A 26,375-nucleotide genomic window follows, 5' to 3' on the forward strand; every position below is an offset into this window, starting at 1 on the left:
AGTAAGGCCAGAGATATTATAGTGTAGCTCCATGCATCTTTTCAAATAATTTGTTCAGAAGAAATAAAACACTTGCTATGAGTCTTACACTGGAATTTTGGTGCACATCTTCATGGCAATACAGAACTTCTGCATCTTATCAACACAAAGAGAAAATCAGAGTTGTCCATGATTTTTTTTTTTTCACATCTCTCTTATTTGTCTTAATGAAGATCTTGAATTTGCTAAGAGCTATGTGGCACTGCAGAGAAACAAGCAAATACTGATATAACCACTAGTACATCCATTAGCATCCATTCCAGGTAATCTAGGAAAAGGTTCCTCACCCAGAGGTGCTGGACACTGGAACAGGCTCCCCAGGGAGGTGTCACGGCCCCAAGCCTGACAGTGTTCAAGAAGAGATGGACAACACCCTCAGACACATGGTGTGAACTGTGGGGGTGTCCTGTGCAGGGACAGGAGTTGGACTGGATGATCCTTGTGGGTCCCTTCCAACTCAGGACATTCTATGATTCTATAATTTAAGTAATAGTTAAATCAGAGGAAGAATAGTATTTGCATCAAAAATATTTATATCCTTGGAAAATAAAAATCTTTGGCCCAATACAAGTGGTGGAAAGAATTGTAACTACAAATCAAGCAAAAGGGGAAAAATACAGTTCGGGGGGGGTCGGAAATAGAAAAAGAACACAGAAGGGAAAAAACAGCAGCACAGTTTTGTCTGCTGTATGTAGATTAGCTACAAAGAAAGCCTTTTGCTGGGTCAATTTCTATCTCTGTAAAATGACAGACTTTCGGACAGACTTCCTTTTGCCTCAGAAAGTTTGGACATACGTATGTTTGCTGGTATTTGTATGGCACTGTCAAAATGGCCTTTCTGAGCACCACCATGGCTGAGTAACGCACATAATAGAATCATAGAATCATAGAACAGTTTGGGTTGGAAGTGACATCCCATGTCACTGCTTCACCCCAGATAGACAGGGCTGCAGATCAGTGTGGCCCAGATTATGCTGAGTACTGCAGGGGCTCATGGCCCTTGCTGCATCATCCCTCTGTATTCACTCTTCTCTGAGGAAGAGAGACACAGAATCAGTGCAGGGAAAGATATAGGGAAAAAAATATTACCAAGTGTCTCCAAAACCCATTAACTCTTTTCACTCTGGTGGACTCACAAACCTTTGCCCAGGCCCTTTTAGGTGAAAGTTTTCCTATACACATGTTGAAAATTGCATTGTACTGACAAGATGTCCATTACTGGTAGCAGGGTCAGGCATCTCTCAATAATGGCAGCATTCATGTAGCCTGTATCATCATTTCTTAGTGGTTAAGACCTGCAGAAATGTGGCAGAAGGCAAGTGGGGATTATGACTAGGTAACATAGTATTAGTTACATTATATATACAATAATAATATATAATACGTTGTGTATGACAGTGTGCAGTGTGAGCACAGGCGAACTCCCTCCTTTGAAGTGTGTCTCTTTCCCATCAGCTGCAGCTGATGTTTAGAGTCTCCCCTTTCTTTAACAGTCATAGAAGTTCTAAAGCCGCATGCACACTTCACGCTACAAGCTGGGAAGGGTCTTGGTCCCCATGATCCCTGGTGCTCTGGAGATCTCTTTACGGAGGAGCACAACTTTTAGCCCAGGTGACTAGGGAGCCAGCCCACAGATACAAGTGTTGGTTGACTGGTCAAAAGTGAGTGCCCTTGGCTTATGTGAAGAAGAGAGGAGAAAAAGAGAAAGGACAATGAGGAGACAGCACACATGGGAATGCCCTTCTCTAAACCCACTCCAGCACCTCAATGTCTTTCTTGTAGTGAGGGGCCCAAAACTGAACACAGGATTCGAGATGTGGCCTCACCAGCGCTCAGCACAGCAGAACAATCACTTCCCTGGTCCTGCTGGCGTACTGTTCCAGATACCAGGATGCTGTTGGCCTTCTTGGCCACCTGGGCACACTGCTGTCTCATGTTCAGCCAGCTGTCAACCAGCTCCCCCAGGTCCTTGTCTACCAGTAGCTTTGCTTGGCTTATGCTCTGCCCTGAGCTCCCCCTGTACCTTAGCAGCTCGTCTCTCAGCTGACATTGTAAATTGGGGACAAAAAGTATATTCACAGTCTGGACATGGGGGGCTGAAACCTCTTAAGGGAAATACTTGTAGTAATTTTGAGGGTTTTTCACTTCCCTTCTTTAAAAAAGAAGGTGGACCTAAAACTCACACCCTCTTCCAGGTTTCCTGCCTTCCTTGTAAATGCCGCTAGGTAACTAAATGTGTACCTCCAGTATATCGGTATGTATAGGAATTGCACAAAAGTATTCTCCTTCCTTGACAGCTTACCGTATGTGTGATGCATAAGGTCATGCATTCATTTTGATTGTACATCCATGATAACCTTGGGGAATGCTTCAGTAGCCAGCGTTGCTGCACTGTGGAGGAACAAGCACTCAACAGTCATCCCCCCTGTTGTTCTCCTTCTATTTCTTGGACCTCTCCCAAGATATAAATAACACAGACCACTGTACAGCTGGACTGCCGGCATGTGCTGCTAAATCTAAATGAATTTTCATGTGCATAGCTGCAATGTGCCAGAAAACTGTTTTTCACAGGGCTGGCCACACCTGTGTTGCTTTTCTAGTCTCTAGGTGCATGCTCTCATATACAGGAACTTTGTGCTGGGGAGATCAGGTCACACCACAATCATTGTGTCCTCTCTGCAGCCTATTCCCCATGCTCAAATTGCCCGGCTGGTCCTCTGAAGTACACCTCAATGGTAGGAGCAAAGGACAGCATGGGATGTGGGGAGGATTTCAAAATAGCAAGACATATGGGCACGTTTGTCCCCGTACGCTTGTGTGTCCTTAGGCATCCCAGGACGAACTCTCCTGGTGATGTCCTGAAAAGGTTTACTTGAAGACATGGGAGAGCAAGCAAGTTTCTGCAGGGTCCAGTGTCTTCTGAGTCTTTGCACCTTCACCTTCCAATTACAAAGTACAGAGCATCTGTCTTCTCTCATATGACTATTTTTTCTTCCCTGCCTTCCTCCTGACACCCCAGCAGGTACCACCAAACAGTGAATGGCAGATGATGCATCTCTGTGCGTGTGGTGTAAGTCCCATACATTGTCTGGTGTGACTCCCAGCCTGTCCGAACACAGAGAGCTGTGCACCTGCTTTTGTCCAGCCTGTTTTATGTCAGCTGTGGCTTCTCACTTCATTTACTTTCTTTTAAAGTTTTGGACGCTGGACCAAGGCAAGAGTCTTGTCCACTTTCTCAACATGGAAGAAGAAAATGATAGCAATAGTAAAAAGGAGAGATAAAATGCAGCTTCACTGGGAGGAGCTTAACTATGCATTTTAATCTCACAGGGCTGGGCCAAGAAACAAGGACATTTGTGCCATTTGTTTTAAACACAAGTGCTCCAAGAACTGGATGATTCAAAGCCAGACTCTGCCAGAGTGGGGTAAGCTATCTGAGTCTTTACTTGGCTGGTCAAAGAAATAAAGGGACTGATAAGATCTGTCAGTTCCTGCCTGGAGCCTGCTCAGGAGCACACACTGAAGTTTTCAGATCAAACCACTCTGGTATGAGCAGACAGAGAGAAAATAAGTAGACTCTTCACTCTTTCACCTCTTTGGCCACTGGCCGAGGGACTGGGTTCAGAACAGGGCTTTTTTTTTTTTTTTCTTTTTTTCCCCTCCATTTCCCGAAGGAGGGTCAAGGCATGTGCTAAGGGCAAGCATCCAAGGCATGGTGATTCACTGAGTTCCAGTCATTGATCTGCCTGCAGTGGGAAGTTTTCAAGTTGCAATCTCACCCAGGCTGGAGATATCTCCAGTATGAAGAACCTGGCTCTGGAAGGCTCATGTTTGTAAAAGTCCACAAACATGTATGGGATGCAAATGCCATGCGGGCAAGAATTTGTGTGTTAAGGTGATATGAGGAGATGATACTGGAATAAGATAACATCCTTCTAAAATAGAGGAAAAGCAGGCTGTGAAAACATGCTTCCAGTTGGAGGAAAAGTCACCCCAGAGGACACTGGAAGTCCCCATGCTTGGGAAATTTAACTCTGCATCAGGCAAACTACCGACAAAAATTAATACACAGTTTTGCTTTGGTAACAGAAAGGACTCAGTTGTATAAATTCTGCAATTCCAGATCAATGCATTTGCGCTATGTCAACACTAAACCTTCTACACCTGGAGCAAGCAATGCTTTACTATCTCAGGATAATGATTGTTGAGCTTTACACCTCATCGTGTTTAGCTCCAGAAAGCCTGTGGCCCGTGCTTGACTTATTGGCCTTGATTCGTCTAATTTAGCAGATATTAACCTGATCCTAAACCAGACAGATGCAAAATATCAATATGCAGTTCTCTTTCTACCCACGTGTGTATACACATTTACTTCAAACAGCAAAGGGAATTATAGAGAGTTTTTCTTCTCTTCCCAAGTTCATCAGCTGGTACTGGGATGCAACTTTTTCTTGGTGAAGTGAATGGTTTCCCTTCCTGTGTATTCAGGAAGATTCACAGAGATTACCAGAGCAACTCATTCAGCATCATGTCTGAATCTCATTTCCAAGCATTGATTGTTGATAATGCATTCACAGTCTTCCAAGCCATGGAGATTTTGCCTTTTCAAAGATTCTCATTAAGTTTCTTTCTCTTGATTATCGGCTGCACTCTGTAAACAACAGCTTTTTTGGAAATCATAAGATGTGCACTGCCAGCTTTCCTCTTTGAGGATGAGTAGTTCAAAAAGGATGAGGTCTGCAGAAAGACAAACTAAGCAGCATTGAATTACTCAGCTCTGAAATTCCATTTCAGATCCTGCAACTGACCTGAAATCAAGTTTTTTTGCCATCAGCACTAACTATGAGTTGATATAGGGTGACATCCACAGATGATCCAACTGTCTTTGTCACAACTGCTAGTGTTTGCTAAGAAAACTAAACCAATTTAGGGATTTAGGGTACGGTTCCCCATATCTTCTCCAGTTTTGCTGGTTTAAAGAGCCTAAACACAAGACTACACATCTTGCAGGAGGAACCCTTTCCCTTTCCACTTGCCAGTTCATTTTCCAGGGTTATTCCAAAGCTGGGTGAACTAGCAGGTACCCTGCTGCCCCAGAAACCTTTACAATGACCAAAAAGTAGGAATGAGGGGCAATGGGATGAAGAATTTTTGCCAGTGCTTTTTTGCACTGTGGGAAACAACATGTGGCTCTGTGCTTGCAGAAGAGTGAACACTGCATGCTAGTTTCAGTTTCTGGTTTTGCTGTGTGGTCAAAAGCTTTGTGAGGGCAAGATCCTTGAGACCAGCAGAGAGTTTGTGCAGAGATCAAATTTATCCCTATGAGCAAGCCCTGTTATGACTAAACTTGTTGTTTAACTTTCTGTTTAGTAAGCATCGGAGGGGTTTGTTGCAGTCCTCTGCTTGTGAATCTGCCATTTTTATAGCAGCTGTAACACCTTAGGATGTTCAACTGACAGTAATTACTGACACAGGCCCATGTCTTCTTCATGCCTTTTATATCAGGTTGATTTACAGCGTTAGTCAAGCAATAGCAAAATAATCAGTTCATAGCTGAGCTGTCCCCCACTCTACATATGCATCCGTTACCTTTTCCCTTCAAGTGTTTACTCTGATTAAGTATTTCCTGTTTTTCCCCTAAGTTCTGAATACTTGTATATTTACCTTATTAGTGCTGATGGATGTTCCTTTTTCCACTGACATCTCAGTATTTATGCTGCAGATATACCTTTTATTACATTTCTGTCTTCACTGCAAAAATGACAGAGTATTTCTCAGGTGCAACCGAGCATGCAGAGCTAGTACAGACTAAAGAAACTAGTCCATAAACCTGCAGCTGTTCTCCCTGTCTATAACGCTTTTACCATCCCACGCCAAAAAAAAACACACTGCTGAGCCAAGTGTAGGTATCTCTAGAAATCATGTCATGTGCCGGAGTTAATTAGCTGTATAGAGGAGGCTGTTTTCTTCAGGCATCATTCTGCTTAGTTGGAATTTGTACGCTCCTGTTGCAAAGCAGCATGTGTGAGTGCCCTACGGGATCCTGCTCCACATCCTTCCAGGGGCTGAGGTAACAGCGCCTTGTGCAAGAACAGTCTTCGTCTTTCAGCAGAGAGGAAAATGACAGCCCAAGTCGGTGGGTGTCAACATCCTAGCATGGGAAATAGAGGAAATCCTTCATCTAGAGAGCATGCATTCACCACCTTCAGGCTGGAGCACAAAACAAGTCCCCTATGTCCAAACATGATGTTTGCTGGGTACTGAGTGCTAAACATAAATGCAGATACCAGATACTAAAACTCTTCTTCTGTCTCTTCATCACTTAGATCTTCCTTCTTAATTCTGCTTTTTGTCACCTAAATTAAAGTCTTCTGCGCTGCCTGACAGCTCTTTTGGTCCCTGATCCCAGAATCTCTGCAGGAACTACACTGCCCACCTTGCCTACACTTGTATGGACTCCTGGTTGGGTCAAAATCCCATCAAACACACAGTTTAGCAGTCTGGTGTGTTCCCTTCCCCTGCAGCGCTGAATGGTTCTGGTCTGAGTTTTGCAGGGCATGATGACTGACAGATACAGACTATATAAGAGAAAGCCTGTAAGTAGCCTCAAAATTTAAACTTTAGAGTTTCAAGCCCCAGCTGGAAGAAGCCATGAGCATCCTGGTCTGACCTCACAGCTGCCTCTGCTTTGAGGAGGGGATTGGGCTAGAGACCCCCCAAGGGTGCTTCCAGCCTGCATTATCCTGAGAGCCTGTAATCCTACTAATCAAGGAACCAGGGCATCTCCAAATGACAGCAAAATGTTGGCCAAGAGACAACATCCCTTCTGCTGTTGATGATTTCTTCCTCTTCATAGCAGAACATCACTGCTAACGTGAGCAGGAGGGTCACCAGCCTTACATGGGCAGCTCTTCTCAGCCCCCCTGGAAATCCTGTTATACCCTCAGATGCTTATGGAAGCCACCCATTAAAGAAAGCTGCAGGACAGACAGACTACAAGCAAGGCATACTTGGCTTTCTGAGTGGTGAAATCTGGTTAGTTTCCCTGATGTTTGGGAAAAACAAGGTTCTCTCTATCCACTGAAAAAAATATGCCCTTGTCAAAGCAACTCCAGACTCCCTGACCCATTTCTTCTCTTTGTATAAACAGTTTAGCAAATCCTAGTGATCAGATAATTGCCTGGTCCAATAAGCCACAACTTTAGGGGTCTTGCACCACTTCTGCCTCATCTGGATCTCCATTTGCTTTCTTATTTTTTCCTTACAGAACTTCAGATATTGTAGTTGTTTATTTAACTGGCTTTCTTGTTGTGGCATCTTTCAAACGCCAGCCTAAATTCTGCTGAGAAACCAGGAACAAGGGAATTATAAGGTTTCCTTGCCAGGTGTCAAATGACAATTAAAGCACATCCTTTTTAAACTGGGCTACAAGGACTTTATTGAATATTTAACAGGTTCACACAGGAAGAATGTAAGCACATTGTCTATGTTCATACATGCACATGTGCACTCTGAATGGATGTATTACTGTTTAAACCATCATGTAGCCTGTTGCTCAAAACAGATGTGATATCAGTGCATTTGGATTTTCAGACCAAATTTGCATGTCTCTGTGGTATCTTGTTACTAAAAAAAAAGCAGGCAGTTCTCGTTATCACTCAGCATTTCAGATTATATGAAGCTCACTAAAAAAAAAAAAAGGTGCAAGGCAACCTTCAGTTTGCATTATGATTGTAATTTTGTGTTGCTGGCCCCTAGGTAAAAAGGCAGGCTGAAGGAAGTGGCAAAGATTCCAGGTCCAAATTTTCCAGTGAGGCCTGTGGTGCTTAGGTGGTTTACTGATGAATGTATGCAACATTTCAAGTGGAAACTGTGCCCATGAGTATTCCTGTTGCCTCAGTGCCTCAGCAGCATTGCCTCAGCCTTTAAGCCTAGAGAGTACAGATGAGTGGAAAGGTATAAATCATTCTCCTGTGGATATTAACAGTTGCTATATGATCCCTATGTAACAGATACATTCTTCCTGAATGTTCCATATTTTTCCTGTCATAATTAGGAATTCAGACACATTCCACACAGGGCCTGTGACATTCTCATTCTACCTGCACTGATTTCAGTGGAAATAGGGCAATTTGCTCCCATATATGCATTCTCACTCAGTGTCACATAGGAAAGCTGTGCCCCTGCAAACTTCATCCATGTTTCTAAATCCTGGCAGCTCCGTCTCCATCCCTTTCCTCTTTAGTAAGTTCTTGTTAGTACCCTTTCTGGAAGGAACTGAAGAAGTGATTCAGGAAAAAAAAATAAAAAGTTGTCAAAATAGGGTAACCTAATGTTGCAAGTCCAAATCATTTTATTGGTGAGGGTAGACTGGCACAAATTAAGCAGAAACTGAGGAAGTGAACCAAGAGGGGAAGAAAAAAGGCATAATCAAATAAAAACAAAAGAAAGAAAATATAAATCCAATCAGTTGCTTGGTATGCAAATGCAAGTTCTCATGTGCATGCATTGGAAGCAGACTTTCTGTGTAAGACCAAACAATTCATGACAAACCTACAGTTTCGAGCTGGTGCACAAAAAATGGTGCAACTATGATCACCCCAAATTATAAGAAGTCGACTTGCTTATAATCTCAGTGATGACAAATGAGTTCTTACACCAGTGTTTTCATTGTCATAAACTATTAACTAAGGTCTGGTTCATTTGAAATACAAAGCACTTTTTTCTTCCCCTGTATTTTGTTGTTGCTGACTTCTATGCACTCTTACTTTTCAGTCTCATCCTGGATCATGTAGTGATTGAAATGTGCCAGGCTGCAGAATATGTATCCTGAAAATGCTGCTTAGTGATTCACTTAGAAAAAAAAAAGAAACATACCAGTAAACCCTGATTCACCCAGCTCCACAATGTAATTTCACCTAGCAGCACAGCAGAATAGTTCCAATATCTTTATTAGCAAGGTATAGATGTATGTGGATCTACTAATTGTTCCCAGAGATAAGGAAGGAAACGAAGCCTCCCTCCTGTTGACTTCTAAATGCGTGAAGTAGGAGCATGGCATTGGCTGACCTCAGTGACAAATGATTTTTTTCACTCCACTAGGTATGTTAAAACATTCCCTGGGAAGAAAAGTGAAGATGAAAAAGTATTTTTTTGAAAGCTTTCTCCCTGAATCACAACAATAAGGGGGAAAAATCATTCTGTATAGAATTGTTCCATTTCAACAAAACAAAATATTTTGTTTCAAAATATTTTTCATTTTCAATTTCTTTAATTAATTTAGATAGAACATTAAGTGGATTGGAGTAGTACTTTCCAACAGTTCATCTCAAAATCACTGCAATTAAGCCATTTCAACTTGGAGATGAGGGAGTTGCCTTAAGAGAGAAAAACAGCAGTTCAACAAACCACCACAAATTCAAGACAACTAAGTATTCACATACTTCAGGAAAGCAAAATCTGCCTTTTTCCATCTGCAACAACTTGATGCTGACACTTTTGCCTCCCTCCAATGAAAAGCGTTACCAGCAAGTGCCACACATCTTTCATCCTTGTGCAGTTAGCACATGGGGAAAAATTTCCAGCCTTATATTAGAGCCCTACATCTTTATACAGACACATGAACTTCACAAGTAACTCAAGCTGTCAAGTCCCTGAAAGGAGCAATCCCTCCCTGCTCCCTCTCTGCTCACTGGCACTTTGTCGCTGCCCTCTGCCTTGTGATCGAACAAGCATTACTGAAGTTCTGTGCTGAGCCGGGCTGGTAAAGAGTAAAAATATGTTCCTTTAGCTTGGATCAGTGCCCTGACCCTTTGCATGAGAAGTAGCGGCAGAAAGTCAGGAGCCAGCAGCTGTGGGTGATGAAAGCACTGGGCAATGCTGATCCATCGCACTCAGAGAAATATGGTCCAACAAGTAGAGCAGCCAGAGCTCTTTCTGTAGGCAAATGGAGTTTTAGGTAATCATCCCTGTTCAAAAGGGTTGATCTTAAGTCATATTATAGATTTGGGGTTTTGTTTGGTCAAAAGTGAGGAAATAAAGATGCTTATAAATATGAAAAGAGAGAGAAAGAGGGAAGCATCCTGCGCCTGCATAAATCATGTCAAGAAAAGGAGGTTTGAGTTAAAGTAATGGAGAATCTAACACTGATTAAAGTGTACCTCAAATCACAATAGACGCATCTTAAGGACTGAATGCCACTAGGTCTTGACAAGAGAAACAAGAGTGCTCAATGCTCATTGCCTAGCAAAGTAAGTTTATTTTCTGAGGAGCCTGTATATTTTATTACCTGAAGCCTCTGGGGTCCCCAGTATCATGAACTAACAGTAGGAAGCAAAGATGGATATCCCAAAGTGTTATTGTCAGGAGTAGGTGAAGCACCAGTCCAAGAGAAGTTCCTAACACAACTGGTTGACTGCCAGCTTCCAACAACTGTTTGCAGTTTCATTGTCTGAAGTACGGAAGCATTAGAAGATACTTATTCCTATAATTATTACTGTGTATTTACGGTTATATCCCATACTGTGATTTATAAAATGAAAGTGTATAACTGAGAGATGTTACAGGAATTGGGGTGAAGGGATACCAAGATATATTTTTAGTTAATCTGTACGTGCTTTTGCAGAAGTGGATAATAAGAGAATTAATGCTTTTCTTTTAAATAGATCTGTTTTACAAATAATGCACATGTCTTTCCTACACTAGGAAAGCAGTTGTGAATAACAAAAGTGAAAGTTATTCCTGATGACATTTGAAATGCTAGTTAATACCTAGGAAACTATGGCTCATTGAAGTAATTTTCACAAGTTTTATTTTTGTGTGTATGTGCATGTCTGTATGTCTTTCACAGGCTAGAGCAAGAAATACAGAAGTTAGAAAGTGAGGAATCCCAAATATCTGCCAAAGAACAAATCATTTTGGAGAAATTAAAAGAGACTGAGAAATCTTTGGACAACTTGCAAAAGGTATTAAAAAAGAAAAAAAAAAAAAGTCACTCGGGCACAGATTGAAACCCATGTAGACTCTTAGCACTGTTTGAAAGCAGCAGGTATAATTTGCACACTTATGGGAAGACTGGGGGCACATAGCTCAAAACAGGATGAACTAGAAAAGATATAGAGGCATCAGATCTATTTTGGTTGGGTTATTTGGATGTCCCCTTTCCACTCCTGCTTTTTTTTTTAAGAGGGATTTCAGAGACTATCTCCCTAGCTTATCTGCAGGCATACAATGTGAGCTTTCAGTCCCACTGAAAGATGTCAGCAGGACCCTGGAAGGCATCTCAAACTTCCCTGCTCCCTGTGGCACCCAGTGATGGTGATATTCACCAGAAAAGCCACTTCTGAAAATTAGATCCTGCAACAAACAGCATTGTTTTCCTTTTATTACACTGTGTCCCTCTCCCCCAGTCTCTAATGGCACCTAAACCTGAGAAGTCACATCCCCAGTATCCATTTAAAAATTACAAAGAACCAAAACCAAAAAACAAACCTAGCAAAAAAATCCAGACTTTGTGCAAATTATACCCAAAATATAAAAGGTTTAACTAAGTGTCTTATTTTTTTCCTTTCACAGAGTTTCTCACACCAGGATGGTGGTAAGTTCCTTTTTATTATTGTATAACTTTGGGTTTTAAAATAGTGGTTACTATAGCTTTGTTGCAAAGGTTTACAGAGTGGGGATTCTTCTCTTTGTTGTGTGTTTCTGATTTATTACTAGAGCCATTACCTTTTTCTTTGGTATTGCTATAGTGCAAGCACAAACATCACTATTGTGGTGAAACATAATTCTTTTGGCAGATCGTCACCTCTTATGTGCACACAAGGGGAAAGAACAGCATGGATGACTTAAAACAGACATCATACAACTTGTATGTTATTGAGTCCTTCCACCACATGATAGCCCTGCACTGCAAACTCCTTTTCACCTCCCTGTGGTCGGTCTTCTCCATTGTATGTGCTCATGCTCTGTTTGTAAACAGCTAAATACAACAAGGACTATTCCTAATATCCAGGAACAATTATTAACATCAAACTGCTTCACTGATGAATTATATTCTCTGTATGGTGATTCTTACAGAAGAAAAATGTCACATGGGTGGATGAGGATGTAATAATTCCTAGTTTATAAACTCAGTATCACTAAGCGCGATCAGTCTAAATACTGAGTTATAAATGTAGGTGTCTGAGTGAGCAAATAATATGTTTTGCTCCCAGGAAGCTGGAGAGACCCTTGTAGTATCTCTCCAGGACACTTAAGACCCAGGAAGAATCCATTAGCAAATAAATCTGCACTCCAGACACTCATCTGCAGTGCATGTCTTTGAACTGACAAGATTCAAAATACCAAGGTCAAAACGAGATCCTCCAGATGCTGACAAAGCCATGCACAACTGCACCATGAGTATAGATGAGGAATATGTAGGATGAGCCTAACAGTAAAGCATTGGGACACAATGGAAAACTAATATGTGCTCTATGAGCTGACTTGGAGCTGTCTTATTTTTTTTTAACACAAAGATCTAGTTCAGAAATTTTCGCTTCTGTTAGTGTCATGGTTTAAGCCCAGATCACAACTAAGCACCACACAGCTGCTCACCCACTCCCCCAGGTGTGATGGGGGAGAGAATCGGAGAGATAAAAGTGAGAAAACTTGTGGCTTGAGATAAAGACAGTTTAACAGGTAAAGCAAGAGCCTCACAGGCAAGTGAAGAAAAACAAGGAATTCATTCACTACTTTGCATCAGCAGGCAGGTGTTCAGCCATCCCCAGGAATGCCAGACTTTATCACATGTAATGGTGACTTGGGAAGACAAATGCCATCACTCTGAACATACCCCCTTTATTCTTCTTCCCCCAGCTTTATATGGTATGCAATATTCCTTTGGTCAGTTGGGGTCAGCTGTCCTGGCTGTGTCTCCTCAGCCTTTTGTACTCTCCCCACATTCTCATCACCAGGCCAGTATGAGCAGCTGAAAAGTCCTTGACTGCTCAGCAACAACTAAAACATCAGTGTGTTATCAACATCCTTCTCATGCTCAATCCAAAACACATTACCATAGCAACTTCTAGGAAGAAAATTAACTTTATCCCAGCCAAAACCAGGACAGTTGGCAATATAATTCAAGTTTTGTGTTAATCCTGTTGTCAAAAAAAAAAAAAAAAAAAAGAAAAAATCCCAGATAGTATGCCTCAGGGTAAGAACTTACTCTTCCTTCTGAAGCATTTGAAATTAGCTACCATAAAGCAAATAAAGATCCAGAATGGCAGAATTTCACCATGACTGTTGGTAAGTTTCCTAAAGAGGAGTGGTACCTACAGGAATTAGCACCCAAAATGTGCAGCAGCTTTTATGACTCCTGTAAGACATGGTCTGCCCCTTCAGGTGTATTGTGATAAAAATGGAACCAAACGAAGCCCCAGCTAGCAAATACAAAGTGGTGGTTTACCTGAAACTGTTTTCTTGTAGCAATGTAGTATTTCTTAGGGTTCAAGAGGATCCTCGCTGCTCTCCAGATTTTACCTTCTTTGAGTGGATTCCCCCCTTCACAAACTGAACCAGAAGAAAGGACAGCTCATGAGTTCTGAAGGGTAACAGAAATCTGCAAAATTGTGCCAAAGAGAAGAGAGTAGCCCTGGAACAAATGTGCAAGCAGAGAGAGCAGGGGGTTAGCTGATTTAGCCAGTGCCTCTTCTCTTCCAGGCCACTTGCCCTATATATCTTGTCTCTCCCTCTTGGCAGCTGGGCCTTGTGGGCTGAGGTGGGCGCAGATCATCCTCTAAGCAGGACAGTACTCTGCTCCTCTAGGGATGGCCAAGGCTGCAGGCTGTCCTGTTAGCCCTCCCACCTTGGGCACTGTGTGACCATGCATCTTCACATGGTGCAAGCTGAGCAGGTCCTCTGTTTTCTGCTCTGTGACAACAGTCCGTGAGAGCAGTTGATGAGAGCAGGAAGAAAACACATACATAGCTAGCTGCACTCACATTGGTACCATAGATTCCTTCAAAAACATGTAGGACTTGCTTTGTTGCAGCAAATCAGCCATCTGTCTGGCAACCATGTGTAACACACGCTGCAGAGAAAAACGGCAAGAGCCACTGACTAATGCAGGAAAGCTGTGTAAAACATCAACACAAACCAACACCAAGCTGTTGGGGCAATTTCTTCAATTACTGCCACATACTGAGAGACTTCCACTCCATAAATCTCACATTAGTTTGCCTTTTGTCCATCCCTCCCTTTATTCTAAACATGATGACTGTACAGAAAGTGATTTATCTCATCATTGTGTCCATGTGCATGTTTTTGTGGCATATATATGGTGGTGACAGAGCTTTCGAGTGTGCAGAAAGCACAACTACAGAGTACTCAAAGCCCAGAGGGGTCCAGGAGAGGATTTGAGGGGAGGATAGAAGTGGTGGTAAGCACCAGTAGCCGATCAAGTGACTCCATGTGTCCCTCACACCTTTCCTAGAAAACAGCTATGTTTGACAATAAACATTTTTGAGCTTGAAGTCATCCAGGAACAATAAACATAAATTGTGCATTTTCCAGGGTATAAACACACTTTGGCTTTATAGATCATTCTGTGAGAGAAAGCAGAGCAGAAAGGCTGAGGCTGGGGGCTGTGGCCCTGTCTCCTGCAGCTGTGCTTCTGCCAGCTCCTTGTGGCTTGTCGCTGCCAAGGTCTCCATTAAACAGGGCCTGAGATGATGCTAGTAATGGCATAATTTGCTGCTGCTCAGGTCTGCAGTCAAAACCAGGCAGGCTGTAATGCTATGCTGCATGCATATCATGAACGAATGGAAAGGAGAAAACTATTATTCTGTGTGCGCATATGTTTATAGCGCAATGTATATATAAAATAAAAGCCACATTAAGATGTAATTCCCTTGGCTGCTGAACTTGCCTTAGGGGTAAATTCGTCCTCTGGAATCTTCGGCCATCTGTATACAAACCACATGTGCTACTTCAGTCAACATACAGAAGCCACAATTACAGTAACTACAGTTTGCACAAAACTCTGTTTGAATTTGGTATGTATCAGCATATATTGGGCTGGAAACTAGGGCTGGGTTGTTTAGTTCCCAGCCCCTTGCTTAGGGACTCTTCTGGTTTTCTCTTCTCTGACCTCAGTCATCTGTGCAACCCAGCAGCCAAACAGACAAGCATGTCCTCAGAGTACTCATGCACAGATCTTTGTAGAATGCTCTCCACATGTCCTGTAAAAACTCATCAGCTGTCCTTTTTACAGCTGTAGGGTTTTAAGTAACCTTTTAATTTGATCTGCATCTATGGTTGCCACAAGTACATCACCTCTGGCCACCTGAGTAAAAACCTTTGATCACCACCATTTGAGTGCAGTCTGTTAGCTAATTTCCTACATATCTAACAGACCACTCATCCAATCTGTATCTTGCCAGTTTGTCCAGGAGAAGGCTGTAGGAAACAGTGCTGAACACTTTGCTGAAGTTCAGGTGAACAATATCCACCGCTCTCCCCGTGTCGACCCAAGATGTTATTTTGTGTAGAAGGTGATTGGGTTAGTCTGTCATGCTTTGCCCTAGATAAATCAGTGCTCTTTTACCACCTGCTTCATTTGGTTTGTTGTAGCTTCTAGGAAGACTCATTCCATCACTTTCCCAGGGAATGAAGTAAAAGTAATGGGCCTCTGGTTTCCTGGGTTCTCTTTTAGCCTCTTCCTGTAGATCGGTATATTTTCCCTCTTCCAGTCATCAGGGACTTCCCCTGATCTTCATGACTTTCAAATATCATAGACCGTTACCTTGCAACAATGTCAACCACTTCTCTTAACGCTCTTCGGTGAATTCTGTCAAGATCCATGCATTTATGTGATCTGAGCCCTTGCAAGAGGCTGTAGACCAGTCCTTCCTTCGCTACTAGTAAGTCAACACAGGAGTTGTAGCAGCTACTTGACTTTGTGATCTGGGGTCCAGCTGCACCAATAAAGACAGAGGCAAAGAAGGTATTGAGAACCTCTGCCTTGTCAGAATCATTAGGGACCAATTTCCTTGCCCTGTTTAGTAATGGGCCTGTGTCTTCCCTGTGCTTCTGCTTATTACTCACAAATCTGAAGAACCCTTTCTTGTTGTACTTGACATTTTTGGCCAATTTCAGTTCTTGTTGAGCCTTAGCCTTGCTGACTGCATCTCTTCATGCTCTAACAAGGTTCTTGTAGTCCTCAATGGCTACTTCGCAGTTTTTCCATAGCCAATATTCTTCGTTTTGCTTTCAATTACACATAAAGCTCATTGTTAAGCTGGGTGCTCTTTTGTTCAGCCTTCTTCCCTTCCTTTTGCAGAGGGCGAACCATTCTTGTGCCTTCAGCAGCCACTTCTTGAACAACTCCTAGCACTCACAAGCTCCTTTGCCCTCCCTGGATGCTTCTCATGGAATCCCTTGCAGTTGGACTCTGAGCATGTCTAAGTTGCCTTTTCTAAAATTTGGGGTCTTCATCCTACTACTGTTCCTCAGTGTGCTCAGCAGGACCTTGAACTCCTCAATGTTGTGGTCACTGTACCTTAGGCTACAATTGGTAGTTATATGATCAAGTAAGTCTTCTCAGTTTGTGAGCAGTAAACCTAGCAAAGTGCTGCTCCTAGTCAGCATGTCCAGCAAATGCAGCAGGAAGCAGTCCTCATGCGATCCAGGAACTTGATGAACACAGTGCAACACTGTGGTTTTTTCACAACAAATGTCTGAGTAATTGAAGCCTACCCTAAGGACCAGGTTCTGTCAGTCTGAGACTTCCTTGAGCTACCACAATAAGGTTTTGTAGGCTTCATCATCCTGACTAGAAGGGTTCAAAGACATTCATTCATTAGAACTAGCATGATCTCCAGAGCTCTGCTCGTGCACTCAGTTTTCTCTTTTACATAAAGGGTAACTCCGCTTCCTCTTCTTCCTTTTCTATCTTTCTGAAGGAGTCTATAGCCATCCATTGTGATCTTCCCATCATGTGAGTTTTCCCACCAAGGTTCCGTGACCCCATGATATCTCTCACACTGAGCACGGAGCCCTAGCTCCTCCTGCTTGTTGCCCAGATTACATACACATGCACTTCAGGTGGCTGAATTTAGGATTCCTGCCTTTGGAAAGGGTTGGGGAGCATTCCCTACAACTCCGGTAGGTGCACTCATCCACTCTGTGGCTTATGGATATACAGGTGTCAGCTGTGAACTCTACCCCCAACTTTGTTAGTCTAAAGCATGACTCACAAAGTCAGAGCCAGTCTATTCTGCTTTTAGCAAAGTTTCCTGCTTAAATTTCCGTTCATGGTCTTACAACTGTGGTGGGAGGGTCATAATCTCTGTTCTCTCTGACATAGCTCCATGGAACTCCAGAGGCCTTTGCAGTTGGAATAGCCCTGCCCAGGGAGTCAGCATTTGCAGAAGACATTAGGTACTAATTTTAGTAGTAGTCAGACTTCTTAAAGATAATCCAGCCCCTGGAAAACGAGCTCCTCTGACATTTGGCCACGAGCCTCTGCGTGGGAGCTATTCCGAGCAGTTCTGAAGGTTTAGTTTTGTGCAAGCACCCTTGAAGGATTGTCTGGCCCCATATGTTTTCCCAAGCACTTTTCTGTCTGGTAATAGGGAAGAGTGCCATAGTCTTAAAATGCAGTTTGTTGTAAGTAGCACAAAAAGCCACAGGGCATGTTTTATGGCATCCTTAGATATTAATAACGCATCAAAGGTTGAAACTAAGATATTGAACGCAGGCTGTTCAGATGCTTTAATTTATGTTCTGTCTTCTTATGTCAATGAAATGCTAATTTGTGTCTCATCTGCTTCTTGTAAAATTGATCTCCTATATGCTTTTTAAAGGTGCTAAATGAAATAGACCTTGTTGCCAGTGAGATAAAGGGAAATGAGCATCTTAATTTGGTTTCGGAGGGGGATGAGGCAGGAACTGGCAGATTCATCCAAGCCCCAATTTCTTCGAGTCAAATACCCCATTTCTAACACACAGCACCACCACTTGCTTCAGAAGAAAATACAGGAGAATCCTACACCCACCACCCCCACCATGGCGTTCCATTCTCAGGAAAGTAGTGAGGGTTTGTCGGAAGCCCCAAAGCTATTTTTTTAGTATTTTCTTCTAAGTAACATCCAGAGAAGTTTCTAAACTAAGTCAACATTAATAATATTGAACATTTACCTAGGTATTGCCTCCTAATGCAAACAAAAAAAAAAAGGCACAACAATGTACTGAGGTTCACAGACATGTGCAGCATCAAAGTGAGAGTTTCACCACCAAGCTGTACAACTGATCTTACTTACTGCTAGAAGTCAGCAATGCTAGCTGCCAGGATGGTCAGATCAGTTCCTTTTACAGACACTGGGGAAAAACAAACACTTGCAAAGGATTTTGCCTCCCGCAGTGCTCTGGCATGAGAGCTACAGCCTAAAAATGCCTATTTATTCTCATGGACTGCAAAAGAAGTAAGGATGATTAGTTAAGCAGCACAAGTCTGCATTGGTTACATCCACGTGTGAATAGATAGGTCTGTCATTCAAGTCACTGCATGAGTGTGTACTGAAACTACTGTTCCAGCAGCACACTCTACGGGGTGAATAATTACTAAATTTCTGTCATTTATAGAACACACAGTGCCTTCTTATTCTGGCCCAAAAACATAATCCCCACTTCTTTCTTCCGATAAATTACTCCAGTTTTCAGTAATGGCCTGCTCATTTGCTGGTGATATTTCCCAGAATAACACCACCAAGCATTGTACCAGTTTCTCATCATAGGCAAGAGCCCTGCAAAAGAAAGCAGCTGTTGCTAGCCGTTGCTCAGTCAGCTGTGTCCTAAACAATTATTTCTCCTAGGCTCTACTGCTAAAAATAAAAAACTTTGAGGAAACAGTATGCATTGAAAATACAAAGCCCATTTGCCAAGACTGCCATTTGTCCACGGAATTACGAAATAAAATAATATTTCCCTGGCTGAGTGTTGGTTTTGGTAGTTTTGTTTGTTTGTTTGTTTTAAATTCATCTGTTACAACCTGAAATTATATACTAACCTCCTGGCTTTCTGGACTGAATTTGCACTCTGCCTCTGCGTCCTCCTCTGATGCTTGAAGGGGGAACCAACAGCGCTGGAGGCCACTGCAGGCTGTTAAGGTGGTAAAACCATTTCACTAACACCAGGCCTAATTTTCTTGCCAAAGAAGCAGATTTTGAGATTCGAGGTGGCACATGATGTCTTTACTGTGGATGTCACCAGGTGCAGAGTTTTTTTCTTGGATGAGTGTTAGCCCATAGGGAACATGATGAACGAATTTGCCTTTACCAGATGCAGTCAAGCAGCCTACAACAGCCACTTCATTTTCTGTCTCCTTGCACCAGTTCACTTTTATGGTCTGCACTGGTCTTCCTATCTCACCTGCTTATAACAACAAGAGACACCAAGAAAGGCAGATTCTGCCTCCTACCCTGACACATGGACTAGACCATACTGAGGGCCTGACAACTTAAATTATACACTGTACCAGCAAAGTACCCTTGGAGGAAAAACTATGTTCTGTTTCATGCCAAATAGGACCATATGTTTGAACAGAAATTTAACCATTTCCATTAAAAAATGAAAACATCTCCGGTTGATAGGAAACAATGTGTTGGGGGGTTTGTTTTCTTTTTTCTGTTTTGGTTTGGCACCCAATTGTAAGTCAGTTATTTGCACACGTCTGCTCCGAGCTCTGCTCTTAGCTCAGCCACTGAATCCTAGCAGAATTATATACACTGAGTAGTCATATTTAAGCTAGCCACAAAATATGTCCCGGTAAATACCTGTAAATTTCTTTAATGTCTCTTCTAAGGGACATGTTTAGCTAATGCAAAACAAACATAAGCTCAAATGTAAAACAAGTTGGTCCCTTCAGGTAGCTTTCTACATGTTCACATTTTGTTGAGAATGATGGCACTGCAGAACTAACAGGTGCTTAATATGTACTGAAGATCCCAATGAGCACCCTATCAGTATGCATACGCAATTTCATTATTAGCCAAATTTCAGCTCTAAGAACAAAAAGCTAAATACTGGCTCAATAATAGCAGAAACAACCAGTGCAAAAGAGCCAGCCTTTCATCCCATTCAGTCAACACTAGCATTTTTAGGCTTTTATATTGGTAATTGGCATGTCATGTATTGGGGGTATCACGTTTGTTCCTTACTTCCCCCATCTATCCCCCCCATTTTAAAGGTCGTGGACTTGATAAATCTAGAACCTCCTGACAAATAATTTTATGTGTTCAACTGACAGAAGGTTTGAGTCATCTGGACCCATTCCCTCCTGCCTCAGCTAGTCTATTGAAGACCAATCACACGACAGTGACTTTGCACTTTGTTTGCTTTGATCCAATTATCTAGTACAAAGCTCCAGTAACTATTGTCAGGGCTGACAACACTCTGCTGTCTAAGCAATGAAGCCAGTGGGGCTCGTAGCACAAATCTAACTGTTTCCTGTTCTCTGACACCAGATGCAGTAAATTACATTTACTCCCAGATCCCTGAACTCCCAGCCCTCTATTCACGAACAGCAGACCCAGTTCCTGGGCGGGACGGAGCAAGCAGAGTAGCTGGTAAGTCTCAAGGAGCAAAGTTTTATAATACCAGTCCAGTAGCCATGAACTTTTTTTGTTATATTACCTTAATGGGTCTGGTGTCCTGATATCATTTAAATGCCAGGAAATGCCACTTGATTTGTATTTTGCAAATAAATCAAGGCTTTTTGAGCAGCAATGAGTACTCTCAAAACAATGTAACTGAACTACATAAAAGTAGCATAGGAAATGAGTCCGATTATTTATGTAGAAACTCTCTGTTCTTTCCACCTCTGCTGATACAAATACATGGTATTTAGGCCAAGGTTTTGCCTCCTACATTGTGCCCATGCAAGCCCCATTAAGACAAATGAAACAGACAGGCTTTCACTAGACCCCATATGTGCTTCAAACTTCTATGTCATTTTGTACTTATTTGTATACCATTCTTTCTTCTTGGGGAAAAGTTGGGGAAAATTATGGCATGTTTTGTGCTTGGAGTCATACAGAGAATTTTCTAACATTAATTTTTCAGATTGAGTATGTGTCTTAAATGTAACAATGTGATTGTTAAAAGCTGTATGTTTTTCTTATCTTCAAGATCCATCTTTTCTAAACAATATATTCCCTATCTCAAGACCAAATTGCTGGTAGCTACTTAAAAGGCATCCCAGGGAGTGGGAATGAAAGGTTGCTTATTGAAGATTGGAATAACAAGCATAGCAGAGCAATATCTGAAGCTAAGACACTGTACAGAGCTATGGGATATGTCATTTTATTCAGAGGTCCTGTTGCAAGCCATTCAAAAATCTTCCTTTCCACCACTGCTTACCCTGATCTGTCTTAAAAGCAAGCTTTTCCCTGTGTGCTTTGTGCTGTTTAGTCAACACCAACAATACATTAATTTATTTCATTCTTTAAATGACCCAAAAACCTTGTTAATGTAGTCCTTATAACAGTTTCATGTGTGTGCTGTGGCTTAAAGAAAAGGCACCAGCATGTGTGCCCAAAGGCACACTGTAAGCATCCATCTTAAGCTCAAAGTCTATTAAGTTGTTGGGGTTTTTTTGAAGAACAGTCTCTGAATCCACATAAAGGTAGAAGCCAAATCCGTTCATCTGCACATTGGGATCTTATTGTCATGAAGCACTGCATCATGTTACACTGTAATTAAAGCTCATGCAGAAACTTGTAAATACAGGCTGTCATCTTCAAGTGCTGCTTTCAGTTTCAACTGTATTGTCAGATAGTTTTGCATTGTATTAACAGAACACATTTTGCGGTAAATAAGCTCTGGTTAAACAAAGACATTTTAGAAATCAACATTAGTTCAGTTTTCAGCTACTTTGACAAACTGGGCTGCTAGGTTTTCCTGCAGAGAACAAATATTATGCATACAGGCAAATAAGCCAGGTTCTGTTATTCACTTCTCCCATGGCAATGCATTCCACAAGTGAACAGGTTTCTAAGACACTGGCATATATTTATGTATTTACTTGCACAAGTAACTTTAATGTCATCCTTGGGGAAGGTCATAAATTCCACGTTATGCCAATATTCTACAAACATTGCCGCTGAAATCACAGTAGAGGAAATGAAAAGTAAATATTAATAGTGGCAAATGCTTAAGCAAATCAGACAAACATAAAACACTCAAAGACAACACCTGTTAACTTTCTGGATCAGACCAGCCAGTAGTACAGGGTTTTCCAAGCAGTGAAAGAATTTGTTGCTCAAAGTATTCCAAATAAGTAAGACATCGATACTTATCAGTTCTCCATACCATAGATAAAAATATGTATCTTGCAGCTCTTCTTCAGTATGTCTCAGTCCATATGATTTAACTACCAGATTTTACCCTATCTGCTTCTGACTCCAGACCCATTATACAAGCCCTCTTTTAATGCACACTACTGAATGAAATCTGCCCATCACAACAGGAAGAGTCTAGCAGATTTCACAGTCTTCTGCATTAAAAATATACGCAATAGCATGATACTCAACTATTTCACAGGAATATCAGCAGACTTTATGGAAAAGGCCTGCCCCAGATAATAATTTTGCTTTTCAAAGAAGAGGAGAGGCACAGGAGTTCCAGGGGAGCTCAGGATGCTGCTTCTCACCAAGAAGGGAGCAGGTGGGCTGGCAATGCCTCCTCTTCAGGGCTGAGGTGCTCAGGACAAATCAGGAACTTCTGTCCATCAGAGATGATTGTCGGGATGTGCTTTTGCTCCCTCACAGTTCAGCTTTGCTTCACTTCAGCTTTGCTTCATTTCAGCTGCCTGCCACTCAGAAAACCTGCCAGTGTGTCAGTTTCAGCATCTGTACTGTAGGCTAGCCAACCCCTACTTTTACCTCTGTAGTATTCGCAGTTGAACAGGATCTGCAGCAGCACTGGTGAGGTCAAGTGATGTTCAGAGCCCACTCACCCAAGGCCTGGAGACCAAGTCAGTAAAGAAAATTCCTCTTCTTTTCCTCCTTCCCGTCACCCCCACCCAAGGAAGTGCACCTAGAAGGGGGCAGAGTGCTAGTGTTGGCACCTGCATCCTTTTGTTTCATTAACCCTACAAGCTGGATTAAAGGCTTTAGGGCAGAGTTACTTGCACGAGACTTGAAGGACACTTTCCCACCAGGTTCCTGAATTTGGAGAGTTCTGAGCAAGTGATCCATGCCAGCTGCTCTCTGAGATGCACCATGGTGCAGTCTGCCACAGCTTCTCAGAGCAACCTGCTCCAGGGATTAAATCCTACTGGCCTTGGGGCAACAGTGATTTATTTCCAGCCCAAATCTCCCCTATTTCAGTCCATGTCAGCTGTTCCTCCATTTCCTGCCACACACCTCAGAGCAGAGTCCAGCTCTTGCCCCCGCAGCCTCCTCCTGACTGCTGGGGCTGCTCTGGGATGGCCAGGCGTGAAAACTCCAGAGTGGGGAGGGAGATCAGAAAACTGGTATCCCTACTTCATTGTGGCAATGGGCATCCTGTGCTTAGGATCGTGACAGCTATGGACCCAGCTTGTCCATAAACCTCCCAAAGCAATGGTAAAACACAGTCCTTAGGGATGTTCTCCCAGCTTGCAGTGACCAAGGCAAGATCCCTGCTTCTGCAGCGCACTTCAGCCTTCAGCAACGCCTCACACTCAGAGGTAGCAATGTTCCCTTGCCCACCAGCACCTCCATCCTCTGGCCCCATGCAGATGTGTTTGTGCAGCATCGTGATTGACCTACCAGCCGTTCCAGGGCCAACCAAGGCCTGAGCAGATGCACACAGCATGTGGATGCTCAGACCCCCATTTGTCTGGGCTGCCAACTAGTTAGTTCCTCTGGGGGCCAGAGGATACCCCTTTGAAGGGCCCAGTGTGCACCCACTTGGAAACACATGAATTTTTTGTCTGGAGATATAGGGAGGGTGCATGTCATGATAAACATCCTATTGCTGATGAAATACTTTGCTTTACAGAAACAGGAAAAAAAAAAATCTATTGTGTGTGAATAATAAGACTGAGGGAATATATTAAAGCAAGAATATTTTTTAATATATTTTTTAATTACAAACATAACAGGCTACATTGGATTGCGGGGCAAGGATATTCTGTAGTAACTTGATAACAAGTCAGGAAAAAAAAAAAGCCAACATGTCAGTTTGTGTTGTCCCCAGGTAAGAAAAATCACAATTATATGATTGAGGTTCATTGGTGGAAATGGTCACCATAAGGTTCATGAACACTTGTCACTTCGTGTGGTAATTTGTAATTAAGTGTCTGTGGATGTCTGTCCAGGAGCCAAAATGTCTTCATCTGCATACAAGGAATGCTTAAACAGATGATCACTTCTGGAAAATCTGTGAGACCTTCCCACATTTTTCTTTGAAAAACTGTCTGGTGAGATGTCATCATATCTCAAAATGGGTGTTGGAGTGGTTTAGACTGCCTGTCTGTTCCTACTGTATGGTCTCCACAATTTTCATCTCGTTACTGCGTCCTTAACTGCTCGAAAAGCTTCTTTGCTATTGTAAAGCAGCATTCCTCACACTCATGTTTTTACCTATTGTTTCATGACACTTTGAAAATCAGTTCATTATTACTTTTTTCTTCAACCTTGGTGATGGTGCTTAGGGCCCAATTCAAATAAATGAGGGAGCGCTTTTCGGCCATTTTGTACATCCTCTTCACCTGCAAGCAGAGGTCACTGTCACTGTTTTGGTGTGGAAGCTGAGAGACCTGCCTTGCCACGCATCTGCAGGAGAAATTATCTTATTCCTGTGCGATTTTGTTTTCCCACTTGTAAAACAGGGCTAGACAATGTTTCTTCACCTCTCTAAAATGTTTTGAATGCCACAGATGGAAGAATTAAGCAAGAACTAGCATTGATAATAAGACAGTCTGGGTGTCACTTTGCAGCAAACGAAACTTGTTACCAGACAACTGGCAGTTTGGTGGAAGAGAAGCAAAGTGAGTAGGGAGGCTCCTGGAGATGAGTTTCTCTCTGAATTTTGAGGGAAGTTCAGAATGGAAGTCTGAGGGAAACCTGCATGCTGTCACCTCCCTTTGTCTAAATTACACCTAACCCAAGTCTTGGCACTGCTGATTGATCAGAGACAGCTCCACGTGGTGAGAGCTGGAGGAATAGGCCCTATCTGCTGCAGGCATGCCCGGCCTCCAGCTGCATAAAAAGCTGTAGTGTAATAACTATCTCTGTCCACAGCGTTGCATCCCACGTCTAACGTAGAACGCTTGGCCCTTTAGAAGCAGGAGGTAGGAAAAGGGGCACCGTAGTTTTCTTTGTCTGTTTGGCAATTAACCATTCACTGGCTTTTTTTGTTGTAACATGCACTTCCTCTCTTGTTTTCATTCAAGCTTTGTGCACCATGGAAATTAATGTGGAGAAAGACAAACAGACAGGAGAGACCAAGATTGTCTCTGCTTCACCTGTTGGCCCAGATGAGGCCCATCAAAGAGGATTCAAAGTCTATGATGATGGTACCAAGGTAGTCTATGAGGTTCACTCTGGTGGCACAGTGGTAGAAAATGGAGTACATAAATTAAGCTCAAAGGACGTAGATGAACTTATGCAAAAAGCTGGACAATCAAGTGTAAAAGGAGGGTATGAAACAATGACTGTGTCAGACAGAAACGCGGTAGCTGATGGAAACCTTAGCCATATGAAGGAGCAAATGCTCTTCAAGGAGGCAAAGCTGGAAATGGTACACAAACCCAGCAAAGGGCATGCTGTGAACCCTCAGCCCCAAGACAAACCTTGCAGTGGCAAAGCCCTGGAGGCCAGCGCAGATCAACCGGTGACAATGATATTTATGGGCTACCAGAACATCGATGACGAAGAGGAGACAAAGAAAGTGCTGGGTTATGACGAGACCATCAAGGCAGAGCTGGTCCTGATCGACGAAGACGACGAGAAGTCGCTGCGGGAGAAGACAGTGACGGACATCTCCACCATGGACGGGAACGCCGCTGAGCTGGTCTCTGGCAGGCCCCTGTCAGACACAACAGAGCCCTCCTCTCCCGAGGGGAAGGAAGAGAGCCTGCCCTTGGAAGCTGCCCCAGGTACACAAAAGAAAAAGCGCTGTCAATGCTGTATTGTCATGTGAACACCTCCTCCTTCCCCGCTCCGGGCAGCTCCTGCTCCACCACTTACCTAGACCTCACTCTCCTTCTAACTGCAATACTGTGAACTGGAAGTGAATGCCTCCATTGCCTTGCAGTTGGGTTGCTTTGCTTTCTAGTTCTTCATGAAGAGGAACGCATGGTTGTTTTC

The 26,375-nt window shown here is 42.7% G+C and overlaps 1 protein-coding gene across 7 annotated transcripts in view; it reads left to right on the forward strand.

The window, feature by feature from the left end:
• Nucleotides 1-26,375, forward strand: part of PALM2AKAP2 (PALM2 and AKAP2 fusion) — a 268,612-nt gene that overhangs the window by 97,478 nt on the left and 144,759 nt on the right. For 4 of the 7 annotated variants that reach the window (XM_065861505.2, XM_071802066.1, XM_071802068.1 and 1 more), the window contains exons 4-7: nucleotides 10,889-11,003; nucleotides 11,614-11,635; nucleotides 20,544-20,645; nucleotides 25,460-26,164. In XM_065861505.2, the coding sequence (XP_065717577.1) occupies nucleotides 10,889-11,003; nucleotides 11,614-11,635; nucleotides 20,544-20,645; nucleotides 25,460-26,164 (944 nt within the window). The remainder of the gene's footprint in view (nucleotides 1-10,888; nucleotides 11,004-11,613; nucleotides 11,636-20,543; nucleotides 20,646-25,459; nucleotides 26,165-26,375) is intronic. The other 3 variants (XM_065861507.2, XM_065861508.2, XM_065861509.2) reach the window with 3 other exon arrangements.

This window comes from Patagioenas fasciata, chromosome Z, assembly GCF_037038585.1.
Source record: "Patagioenas fasciata isolate bPatFas1 chromosome Z, bPatFas1.hap1, whole genome shotgun sequence".
Taxonomy (NCBI): Eukaryota; Metazoa; Chordata; class Aves; order Columbiformes; family Columbidae; genus Patagioenas; species Patagioenas fasciata.